At 36.3% G+C, this 14139-nt stretch overlaps 1 protein-coding gene across 1 annotated transcript; it reads left to right on the plus strand.

The window, feature by feature from the left end:
- The first annotated feature begins 12192 nt into the window (after positions 1-12192).
- LOC107814535 (uncharacterized) lies at positions 12193-13868 on the plus strand. The gene is made up of 3 exons (XM_075227588.1): positions 12193-12484; positions 12599-13651; positions 13759-13868. Exons 1-3 carry the CDS (start codon positions 12193-12195, stop codon positions 13866-13868), a joined length of 1455 nt encoding a protein of 484 aa, XP_075083689.1.
- Positions 13869-14139: the final 271 nt, after the last annotated feature.

Here is a 14139-nt window from a genome sequence, read left to right on the forward strand (position 1 = left end):
AGTTGCAGAAGCGTGTTTCGATCTCTACAACTGAAGCAGAGTATATTGCCGCTACTGAAGCTGGCAAGGAGATGGTTTGGCTGAAACGGTTCCTACGAGAGCTTGGACTACATCAAAACGAGTATGTCGTCTATTGTGACAGTCAAAGTGCAATAGACCTGAGCAAAAATACCATGTATCATGCAAGGACGAAGCATATAGATGTGAGATATCACTGGATTATAGAAAGAATAGATGATGGATATATACAGGTCAAGAAGATCCATACAAGTGAGAATCCTTCGAATATGCTAACCAAGATGGTAGCAAGAGACAAGTTCGACCTATACAAATAACTTGTCGGCATGAACTCTATATGAAAAACTGGAGATACCTCCTTCAGGTGCATGGGACTGGAGGGGGAGATTGTGGGGTCCATCCCATGAATATGAAAGGAAGACAAACTTCCTTTGACATAAAGTACCATGCTGCCAAATCTACAGGATATGTGATTTGGGTTGGCAGATTTTTGATTGCTTTCACAAGGTGAAAGTTTGACATTTATATTATGATATTGTCATCCATGATGCATGCAAGGAGAATTAGACGTCTATAAATAGATTGCTCCTGATTCAATTGAAGATACACAAAACAAAAAGAGAAAGAAAGAGTGAGGTTTCACAAACAAGGTATAAGAAAATAATCTGTGAGAAAAATAGAGAGTGAGCGATATTGTAGTGAGGTGGGAATATCAAAAGAGGGTTATTTATTTTGAGTGTTGTAGTGGTCTTTGAAGTATTTTATTCGGAGCTACAAAGTGTAAAATTCGTTGCTATAGTGATATCAGTTGCTCGTCTCGGGGCCGTGGTTTTTCCCTTATTCAAAAGGGTTTTTCACGTAAAAATCTTGGTTTCGTTGTCACTCTTTTATTCTTGCTAATTACCGTATCTCGGTGCTACGTTATTATTCCGTTTTTATTACTGTGAATATTATTTCTCTAGGGGGTTTATTCCCAACAACTGATATCATAGCGCAGGTTCTGCTTGTTCACATAAATACTATTCACTGTCGGTAGTACTATACTCGGTGAAAATCAAAAATGTCCGGAGTAAAGTACGAGTTAGCAATATTTAACGGAGATAGCGGTTTCTCAACATGGCAAAGAAGGATGAGATATCTGCTCATCCAACAAGGATTACACAAGGTACTAGATGCTGATGCCAAAATGCCTGATACCATGAAAGCTGAGGATTGGGCTGACTTGGATGAAAAGACTGCTAGTGCAATCAGGTTGCCCTTATCAGATGATGTGGTAAATAACATCATTGATGAAGACACAGCACGTGACATTTGGACAAGGTTGGAAAGCCTATACATGTACAAAACCCTAACAAATAAATTGTACCTGAAGAAGCAGCTATACGCCCTACACATGGGTGAAGGTACAAATTTTTTGTCACATTTAAATGTGTTTAACGAACCAATCACACAGCTCGCCAATCTCGGAGAGAAAATCGAGGAAGAAGATATAGCCATCTTGCTATTGAACTCTTTGCCATCTTCGTACGATAATCTGGCAACAACCATCCTGCATGGTAAGACTACCATTGAGTTGAAATATGTCACATCGGCTTTTCTACTCAATGAGAAGATGAGAAAGAAGCCTGAAAATCTAGGACATGCTCTCATCACAGAAGGTAGAGGCAGGAGTTATCAAAGGATTTTGAACAACTATGGTAGATCCGGAGCTCGTGGGAAGTCTAAGAACCGATCCAAAGCAAGAGCTAGAAATTGCTACAATTGTGGTCAACCAGGTCATTTCAAAAGAGATTGCCCAAATCCAAGGAAGGGCAAAGGTGAAACTAGTGGCCAGAAGAATGACGACAACACATCCGCCATGGTGCAAAATAATGATAATGTTGTCTTCTTTATAAACGAGGAAGAGGAATGCATGCACTTTTCAGGTCCAGAGTCGGAATGGGTGTTTGATACCGCAACATCTTGCCATGCCACACCGGTAAGAGATCTTTTTTGCAGATATGTAGCAGGTGATTTAGGCCTTGTGAGAATGGGTAACACAAGTTACTCAAAGATTGAGGGGATTGGTGACATTTTTATCAAAACAAATATCGGATGCACATTGGTTCTGAAGGACGTGCAACATGTACCTGATTTGCAGATGAACTTGATCTCGGAAATTGCTTTAGACCGAGGTGGATACGAGAACTATTTTGTAAATCAAAAGTGGAGACTCACCAAGGGATCATTGGTGATTGCAAAGGAAGTTGCTCATGGTACGTTGTATAGGACAAATGCAGAAATATGCCAAGGTGAATTGAACGTGGCACAAGATGAGATTTCTACAGATTTGTGGCACAAAAAAATGGGTCATATGAATGAGAAGGGATTGCAGATTCTTGCCAAGAAATCACTCATGTCTTATGCCAAAGTACTATATATTATGGGCAGTTCGCAAGGAAAAGAATCGCATATGCTTCGATGATAATAGTCTAGTTGCTTTTGCTTAATAGCTAGATGTAAGCAAATGTTAAATTCCCGATCTAAGTTGACTTTTGTGGATGATGTAAATTTTATCTTCGCTTGTAAATTGACATTATTTAAGACCTCAAATTCAGAATTCATATGTCCTAAAGGCAGCCCGGTGCTCTAAGCTCCCGCTATGCACGGAGTCCGGAGAAGGCCGGACCATAAGGCTTTATTGTCACAACCTTACCCTGTATTTCTGTAAGAGGCTTTTTCCACAGCTTGAACCCGTGACCCCCTGATCGCATGACAACAACTTTATCAGTTACGCCAAGGCTCCCCTTCTGCTTTACAATATAATATTTAAGTCAAATAATACATGAAGAAATGATATTAAGAACAGTTAGTGAAGTCTAAGCACATCAGAGTAAGTGGGAAGTACTCAAATAATTTCAAAGACAACTCCAATTGTATTCATGTTCAAACACAACTCTAATTGTCAAATATCATTTTCACTTGAAAAAAATTTCACTTTATAATTTTCTTTGATTATGATGTTTTTGAATATCTATAATTATAAAAATTATGTACTTTAACTGTTTATTACTTGGTTTTGAATATGTAAGTTTCATTCATAAAATAATACACTAATAATTATGAAAATTAGATGTACTAGTTATTAAACTCAAGAAGCATATTCTTTGATGGAAATTACTCTTCTTATAGTCTACAGTCATAGTTAAGTTTTGTTTTGATTCTTGTGATATCTTGTTAAGTACATTTAATCTTTGATTATTTAACATGTGCACTGTTAGTCTATCCACCTATGAAATTCTTCAAACATAACATCTAAATGATTAACTACTATATATTATACTAAATTTCTACTTTACGTCATATTTGAATGTATATTATATATATATATATATATATATATATATATATATATATATATATATATATATATATATATATATATATATATATATATATATATATATATACACTCTCCGTCCCAAAATATGCATCACTTTTCCTTTTTAAGAGTCAATTGGCTAATTGTGGAAGCAAAATTGGATTAGATCGGCTCAATTTTAAACTTTAAATATAAATATTCAAAAAATTATATACAAAAATTACTATCGATTGCAATTCTTCTCATGTCAATATGATAAAAAAAATACATTTTTAAGTATTGAATTTTGAGAAGCGAAAAATGACATATAATTTGGGACGGATGGAGTATATCATACAAAAGTTTTCTTCATACACGCGTGATGTTTGGCCATAATTCTATATCTTTAATTTATTCCATTATTTACCTTACATTTTGATATTTTAATATTAAATTGTGCGACACTTGTGTAAGTTTTTTCCTACGTGTGTGTGGCCCAATAGGTTTAAGGCCTGTAATTAGTATTTAATGAAAGACAAATCTCGTCCGTCCGATCGGTTACTTGATGGACGTACCAGATTAAGTGGGAACATCTATAAATTGGTCATCTCCCCACCCATTAGGGTTACCACCTATTCTATTCTTCTTTTCCATCATTAAAGGCGGCAGTAATGAAAGCTAGAGAAAGGGGCGAGAAATCGATTTCAATTAACGCTTCCGCTTCGTGATAATGGCTTCCGCTTCATGTATGTTTTCTATAATGATTATGTATAAGATTATCATGTTCAAGATCCTGGTATGAATTAAAGTTTATGTTTACATGTGGTATTCTAGCCTGGATTGCTTGAACTTATAATCTTCACTAATGAAAACTGTTACGATCCAAATTCTGACTAGTCGTGATGGTACCTAACCCAACCCACTAGATAATACAATTATCAAATAGTTCTAGCCAAAATCAATTCAAATACATCAAATAATGCTAAAGAAACCAATCCCGATCGAAAAAGATCAAATCTTGAATCAAAAACCCAAAATCGGCCAAAAGCCCAACCCAGGCCCGTACCTCAGAACCCGATAAAATTTACAAAATCCAATAACTCATTCAATTAAGAGTCCAACCATACTAGTTTCACTCAAATCCGACTCCAATTCGATGTTCAAAGCTCAAAAATTTATATTATGAAACTTTAGGCCAAAACCCCGAATTTTCTCTTTAAATTCACAATCCAATTACAAAAATAGAGGTAGATTCATGAAATATAACCAAAACCGAGTAGAGAACACTTACCCCAATTCATATGGTGACATTTGATTGAAAAATCGCCTCAATCCGAGCTTGGAAATGTTAAAATGAAGCCAAAATCGTGAACCCTTGTATTTATCATTCTGCCCAACCCTTTCGCACTTGCGACACAATAGCCGCTTATACAACGTTGTTTTTGCGACCAAAAATCACGCTTCAGCGGAGAAGCACTGGAGGCTTTCCTACGCACCTACGGTAAATACCCGCATCTGCGCACTCACAGATGCGCGCCCAAATATCACTTTTGCGCTAACAACCGCTTTTGCGCTCAACTCACCACATCTGCGCCTTTGCAGATGTGAAGCAATCTCCGCTTCTGTGGAACCCTGCTCCCAGCAATATTTCCGCTCCTGCGACCCCTTCGTCGCTTCTGCGACCATCGCACCTACACAAACCAGTCGCAGGTGCGGTCACACCAGAACCAGCAATAGCAACATTGAAGAAAATGTTCCGAAATCAATCTGAAACACACCCGAGCCCCTCGGGACCCCATTCAAACATACCAACAAGTTCCATAACATAATACGAATCTACTCGAGGCCTCAAATCAAACATAACAATATCAAAATGATGAATCGCACCTCAAATCAAAATCTATGAACTTTGAAACTTCAAACTTCCACAACAGATGCCGAAACCTATCAAATCACGTCCGATTGACCTCAAATTTTGCGCACAAGTCCCAAATAACATAACGAAGCTATTCCAATTCCCGGAATCACAATCCAAATCCGATATCAAAAAGTCCACTCCCGGTCAAACGTTTCAAAAATCCAACTTCCGCCATTTCAGGCCAAATTCTACTACGGACCTCCAAATCACAATCCGGACGCGCTCCTAAGTCCAAAATAATCCAACGGAGCTAACGGAACCATCAAAACTCCGTTCCAGGTTCAAATTCACAAAAAGTCAAACTTGGTCAACTCTTTCAAATTTAAAGCTTCTAGCTGAGAATCATTCTTTCAAATTAATTCCGAATAACCTGAAATGACCGGTCGGGTCGTTATATCCTCCCTCACTTAAACATACGTTCGTTCTCGAACGTGCCAAGAGTTGTTCCAAAAGCCATCAAATCGCCGTGTAACCTTACTATGCACATACCCTGGGGTGATCTCACGTCACCCTATCCCATATAGGCCCGACAACACAGCATAGCTATAGTTTCTTAATTCAACCTAGCCCATAAAACTTAGAATCAAATTTCCAACATCCGGAATTTCTATAAGATCATAATCTCGCATCTACACACTGTATAAGTCTGAACAAGCTATAACCATAACCCAAGATGTAATCACATGATATACCACACAACTCAAATACTCATAGCAATAATATCTAATCACAGTGGCTGCTCAAAACCACCCAATATCGGTAATAAACCTTATGTCAAACAAAACCTCGTTCTAAAACCTTCGTACACTGCCGATGATGAAAGAAACACGCAGAACTCATAACCATTCATCAGATCAACCAGTCATGGAATTCCCTCTCATTCGACAAGAACTATAGCCAATTCTAAGCCGACTTTCGATATTATCCTTCCAAACATGCTGTAATCAATTCCGATAGTATCCACTATAAGTCCAATGATCTCATCTCATCCAACACGACCACTCTAGTGACATGCCATATCATTACAATCTAATGCCATAACCCGTGCAATCCATGCACCAATAAGAAACATTGCAAATATACTCAAATCATGGAAAACTGATTCAGACGGGAGAACTGTCCTGCAAGCTCAACAAGTACCACCACAACGCAATGCTAAGAACCTATCACACATCGTAGAACCAAAACATACGAATCTAACATGAGGGATCATATCTCAACATAACTCTGCTGCAATGCGCGACCCTATCCAAATACTGGTCCATATTAAATACCTCAAGCCACCCTGCTAAAAATCAATAACCATGCGCAATTCGACATCAAGTACCCAAAGTGCATTTCCATAACCACGGAAAAGCAAATGACACAATGTCACACAAAACCCGAAAGAACATAACCAATACTCCATCAACCAAGCAATACCCAATACTCTTCTCGCTCAAATTCCGCTATAAGGCCCCAATAGAACCGCACCATATGTGCATATAACCAACGAATCACAACTCCTCGTAGCATAGAAGAGTAACTCACAGATCATCTCAGAAAATAAATAAGCTCAACAACAACCGAATGGCACATCCCTCAACAATAGTAGTATGGAGCCAACCAATCCGGCTTGGTGTAGAATACACATCCTAATTGGGCCTACCAATGGACCCCCAAATCAGCTCTAGTCACCCACAGATAGATAAATAACCTCCGAAAGTCCACAATGACTTAATCATAACTCACCCACAGATAGATAAATAACCTCCGAAAGTCCACAATGACTTAATCATAACACACCCACAGATAGATAAATAACCTCCGAAAGTCCACAATGACTTAATCATAACACATACTATCATCTGGCTAGCTTCGGCCACAACTTCATAATCCACAACCATGAAACAATCTGCTCCTGAGAACTCCCAATCTCCAAATACATAGAACACACGAATCACCATATTTTATCCCAACTCAACCACCCGAATGCCTAACATATCTCCCATACACGATTATCCCACAAGGAATACTTCTATAATTCTTCCGTGCCACAAATCATAATTTGAATATCAGCAGTCGATCAACCAGGAAAGTGTCGCAATACCAATGAAGTAATATCATTCATCTATTCATCTGAAACCGTCCATGCTGCCTACAAATTTATGTCCTTCCCTTCAAAACTAAATTGTGACCTTGCATATGTAAATCTCAATCTCACACAACACACCGCATCTACCATGCCATCATGTGAAGAGTACAAGAATCTCATAATCAACTCTGAGTCACAAGAAGAATACATACCCGATCAGTCAGTAACCTTGCATTTGATCTCATCCCGGAGAAAATCCCAATACGCAACATATTCCTCACGCCGGTAGGAAATATTCTCCTCGAACCGTGGTAAAAACCATTGAGAATTCTTTGAAACCCATTTGCACACAACCAAGCTATCAGAACCGAATCTTTCTAACTCAACCCAGCCACGTAGGTTGCCAAAACACAAGAGAATTGCCAAGAAACACCTGTGGAGACTAGCCACATCATAAGTACCCAAAGAACCGATTATATCCATTACTGTGCTGATCCAACCTACTACCACGCTATCCTATTTCTCCAAGTCCCTTCCAAATTGCCTTCAAATTGATACTTCTCCTTGCTGGAACACTACAATCCTAAACCAAAATTCACCACATAAGAGACCCTAGTGTAAAACCACAATTCCCTAAGGCCCATAAGCCGCTGACTTCCCTCTCAAGCACCCCAAGGTACCACAACCGAGACACCCACTCTAAAGAGACCTTATGTGAACCTAAAATTGTTTCCTTCACCTTCTTGATACTGAAATACACAATCAACAATGATTTAAAAAATGCCACTAGTATCGACACCATCCAATGAAACTCCCAGTTTCTAGCCATATACAAATCTTGAAAATTCCAAATCGCTATATATAAATCTTTAATCCATTATAACCATTCTCGAGATTCATACACTCTACTCAAATCTCAATTAAACCGACCAAACGGACCGAACAACCTGTGCCCCATTAGTACACCAATACCCAAGGGAGTAAAGAGTAACCCATACTCCTAAGAAATCGAGCAAATTCTTACTCCATGTACACTACATCCTTCGCGAATAACCACTCAATTATTTTATGATTCCCATATACCCATAGAGTGTAATACAACCTGTATCCAGAAATTTCTTTACCCGAGTCATACTCGATCTCGACCTCTGCAAGTCATAATTGATTCCCCAGTATACCCCGAACTAAAATCAATACAACACATAACCGTGCAATTAACTCGTCGATGGAAGACTCCCTCACTTGGCTCACAGCCATGGAATAAAACATCTGACCACTTACAATAATCATAACCCATTACTACCATAATACCACAATGAGATTCCATTAAATCCTTCATCCGCTCATGGAACACAAACCATCTAGTACCTCAAGTCATCTGCAAATCTCGCGATCATCCTCGTGATGGTTAAGCCAACTTCCACAGGCGATCCAAACTCAAATTGCAGCATATATTCATTGGTAAAAGAGAACTCTCTACAAAACATCTTAGGGACCACACAACCTCAGGACACCTCGCAGGGAATAACCCACCTGCTTTGCCTCAAACTGACATCTCCCTATACCCTTCCGCAGTCACGACTACAACGCAATCACTTAATCTTCTCGATTCTGAACTCATCAACAAGACATGAGAATCTACTTTACTCCACAACTAAACAACATAAGAGATCCCTCAACACATCCATAACTCGAGGCCATACGCCAAATCAAGACAGAAATCAAACACTCCATAGTCCTTGCTACATCTCAAGAAAACTCGTCTCGTCACATTCGTATAATCTGAACACATCTCACAGTTACATCATACTCACCACATAGTCATCCAATCACAAACTCCACTAATAGGGACACCAACGGACCTATAAGTCCCAAAAGCACGTGCTCACACAATCAAAATCTCCGTGCTCAAGCTACCGTCAAAACCCGGACTCAAGTCCTCCAGGCTGGCCCACCATCAGCACGCCAAAAACACACCTCGCACCTCAACCATGGAATCACAAGCTGCCGGCGCACAGCCGATACCAAGCGCTCACATGCGCATACGAATGCATGGAAGGAATTCAAAGAGTTACGCTTCAAGCTGAATCAATGCCGCACGATAAGGAAAGAAAGATGGGAAGTATATCCTAAATGACCTGTAGCCTAAGTTACTCGGACTCGGCAATTTGGGTGCCATACTCGTGTCGACACGACACTGACACGGGTAAGGGTGTGGGATCTGGGTCAGATCCGGTCAAACGAGATCGGATGTGTTGACCAAAAATTTGGGGAAAATTTTGAGAATTGATTTCCCTAAGTAAAGATTTGAAGAGATGGGAAACGAAATACCTTCCATTACACTGCTATGTAGTAATTTATACTAGTCCTTTTGAAGCTTTTTGTCTTGATCAATCTTCTTGTTCATGCTGCAGGTTTCTAAAATCAAGAGCTATAATATTTTTTTAGGGCAGAGAAGTTGAAGATGAGTGGTGGACTACTGGACTGAGGCTTATTTGGAAGGGCCCGGGTCTTGTTCTACTGGAAAAAAGCAGAAACATGGAAAAAAATTTGTTGGGAAAGAAGAAGAAGACAGCGATGCAGAGAATAAGGAAGAAGAAGACTTAGACCAGACAAAGAATAAGACAGGAATGCAGAGAATAAGGAAAAAGAAGACTTTAGACTAATTAGGAATTGACTACTTTATTACTAGTTGATATGTTTGCTAATATTCTGCCGAGATAGACATTACATATACTATGTCTTCAATAGTTTTTTGTTTATAAAAATTACAGTTTTAATTGTACCAAAAATAGTTATAGTTTTAATCAAAATAATAAATAATTATTTAATTGTAAACTAAATATAATTGTATATGCTTTAAAGACATATATTTTTATCTGAGTAAACTTCATATATATTAAATAAGTATATGCTCTAAATAAACAAATTTTATTAATTTACCTAATTATACTATTTATAAATATTTTCTTTCTCAAAGAAACGGGGGATAATTTCTAAATTAATTATTAGCATGTAAATATTTTGAAAAATTACGTTCTCGCGAAGATCATGAAAAATTTATAAATTGTACATAATAGAATTGACCCTTCAGTTCTCCACTATATGCTATGTTGTGACACATATTTTAAGACTAATTATAAATTACATGATTTGTGAATGAGCTAAAATAATTTTAAAAAATGACAAAGAAGAGTATTCTTATATTATATTTGATTAGCACCACCAATAAATATTGAGTTATCGAAATACTTGAAATATAATTAATTATTCATGGTTAATGTTATATAGCTTTCAAACAAATCACATTAATTGACTAGGGAACTCTTCTTGTTAGATCATTTGATTCTTCCTATCAAATACAAGTTATGAACTATCGAAATACTTGAAATCTAAATAGATGTTTGATTGGAAATACCGATTGACTTTATCTCACTAATTTGACCGATAACAAGATATATCCACTATCGTATTAGGGATCCCGTCTTGTTAGATTGTTTGATTCTTTCTATCAATACAAGTTCTAGAATATCGAAATATTTTAGAAATATGACAAAGAAGAATATTAGCGAATTTTAGAAAATAAACAAAGAATGAGAGAACTTAATAACACTTAATTTATACAATTAATATTGAGCTATTGAAATGCTTGAAATATAATTAATTATTCATGATTAAGGTTATATAGCTTTCAGACAAATCACATTAATCGACTAGAGTAGGAAACTCTTCTTGTTAGATCATTTGAGTCTTCCTATCGATACAAGTTATGAACTATCGAAATACTTGAAATCTAAATATATGTTTGATTGGAAATAACGATTGACTTTGTCTGACTAATTTGACCGATAACAAGATATATCCACTATCATTTTAGGGATCCCGTCTTGTTAGATTGTTTGATTCTTTCTATCAATACAAGTTCTAGAATATCGAGCTAATTAATATTGAGCAATTGAAATACTTGAAATATAACTAATTATTCATGATTAAGGTTATATAGCTTTCAGACAAATCACATTAATCGACTAGAGTAGGAAACTCTTCTTGTTAGATCATTTGAGTCTTCCTATCAATACAAGTTATAAACTATCGAAATACTTAAAATCTAAATATATGTTTGATTGAAAATAACTATTGACTTTGTTTGACTAATTTGACCGATAACAAGATATATCCACTATCATATTAGGGATCCCGTCTTGTTAGATTGTTTGATTCTTTCTATCAATACAAGTTCTAGAATTTCGAGCTAATTAATATTGATCTATTGAAATACTTGAAATATAATTAATTATTCATGATTAAGGTTATATAGCTTTCAGACAAATCACATTAATCGACTAATTTAATCAATAATAAAATATACACAATATCATATGTAATTAAATAATGTTTAAGGTTATATGATTTTGGGGTTTGAGGTTTTAGTTTTGGAGTTTAGAGTTTGGAGTTTGATTAATAATTATATTTTTATTTAAATTAAAAAATATTTCCAAATTAAAATGATAAAACTAAATGGTACAAATATCATTTAATGCATTATTTTACTATCCCATGAAAAGTGACGTGAATTATCTTGTCCAAAAAGTGAATTATCATCATAAACTCCACCCATCATAATACCTTTTTGTTTATTTAATGAATTATTTGTCCAATAAGTCTATTGTCATCGTAAACTCCCCATCTCCCCATCAGAATATCTTTTTTCTCATTGAATGAATTTTCTTGTCCAAGAACATAGACAAACAAGTCATTCTCACTCTCTCTGTTTCATCTCGACTTTCTTTGAATCCATAGCCGAAAAATTTTAGAATTTTTCTTCACCCAATATCCCTTTAAATGGCTTCATCAACAGCTGTGAAACAAAAAGGAAAAGGCATATCAAGACCAACAAAAAGTGTTGATACATGGAAAAGAAAAGGATTGTCGATTTGTTCGGATGGATGGTCAGATATTAAAAGGCGGCCATTGATAAATATAATGGGAGCATCTAGTGGCGGACCAATATTTTTAAAATCAATCAATTTAAGTGGGATTATTAAGGATGGTGAATATATTGCTAAGTTATTTATTAAAGCCATAGAAGATGTCGATGCAAAGAAAGTTGTCCAAGTTATCACTGATAATGCAGGTAATATGAAGCTTGCCGGTTCTATTGTTGAGCAAACTTTTTCGCACATATTTTGGACACCATGTGTTGTTCATTGTTTGAATCTTGCTTTAAAAAGTATGTGTCAACCTTCAGAAAAATCAACTCACTTTAAAAATTGCGAATGGATATTAAAGTTGAATGGTCAAGTGAGTAGCTTAAAGAATTTTGCAGTGAATCACGACATGGCGCTTGCCATTTTCCAAAAGTATTCGGAGTTATCTTTGTTGAAAGTTGCGGAAACAAGATTTGCTTCCCATATTATTATGACTTCTCGTATTCATAGAGTTAAATCATCATTGGAAAAAATGGTGATGGATGACGAATGGACGAATTATAAAGGATATAAAGTAATTGAAGCTAAAGCGCGCGAAATAAAATCTCTTGTAATGGATGATGAATGGTGGGATACTATTGAATACTTGTTGAGGTGTACGGAGCCAATTGTATCCATGCTTAGAAGTGCCGACCTTGATTGTCCAAAATTGCACCTTATTTATGACATGTGGGATACAATGATTGAAAAGGTGAAGGTGATTGTATTTGAGCATGAGGGGAAAGATCTTATTACCGGCCAATCGAATTTTTTTGCTACAATTCAAGGAATTCTTGTGGCAAGGTGGAATAAGAGTAATACTCCATTGCATTGCATGGCACATTCATTGGTTCCGAAATATTATTATGAGTCGTGGCTTAAAGGTGAAAGCAACGGGTTAAGAAGACTTGCTCCTAATGAAGATATAAAGATTTCACAAAATAGGCTCAAATGCTTTCAAAGATATTTCAAGGATCCAAATGATTTAAAGAAAGCTTCTTTGGAGTATGGGGCATTTTGTTGTGGGAATGGTTACTTTGGTGAGCCTCATGTGATTGATGCTATGGGGTATGAGGAACCTTTATCTTGGTGGGCTAACCATGGTATAAATGCTCCACTTTTACAAAGTCTGGCTTACAAATTGCTTTCCCAACCAGCTTCTTCATCTTGTTGCGAGAGAAATTTGAGTACTTTTTCATTGATTCATAGCATCAAGAGAAACAAGCTAGCTACTTCTAGAGCCGAAGATTTAGTTTTTATCCATTATAATCTTCGCTTGCTCTCTCGAAGAAAGGAAAAGTATACAAGTGGTCCAAGCAAATATTGGGATTTAGGTATATCCGTATACATACATATCCATGATTTGATATTTCTTGAGTAATTTCTTTAGCACGATAAGTTCCTTTCACAATCTTCTAAAAAACAATTGGTGTTGTTTTAGGTGGGGATTATTTTAATATTGATAAAAGTATCAATGATCTAGTTGAATTGTCAATAGACGAACCTCAACTAGAAGGAGTCTTCTTTGAAGAGGAAGTTCAAGATTTGTAAGAAGTTGACATTGAAGAGATTGAGGAAGATGACCTTTGAATAGAATGTACTCATGCACAATGTTTCAAGTGACAAGTCTAGTAGTTTAAATATGTATGCTATGTACTTATTTTTTGTCTATGAACTTGTGAACTTACAATTTCTGTAAGACTTTTTGGTAGTTATTTGAGTAACTTAATTTGAATAGCTAATTATTTAAAACTTTTGACTAGTGACTCTTGAATATATGTTAGTCTATTTAGTTCTAAGTTCTAACTTCCAAAGGTATGTT

The sequence above is a fragment of the Nicotiana tabacum genome, chromosome 2, assembly GCF_000715075.1.
Source record: "Nicotiana tabacum cultivar K326 chromosome 2, ASM71507v2, whole genome shotgun sequence".
Classification (NCBI taxonomy): domain Eukaryota; kingdom Viridiplantae; phylum Streptophyta; class Magnoliopsida; order Solanales; family Solanaceae; genus Nicotiana; species Nicotiana tabacum.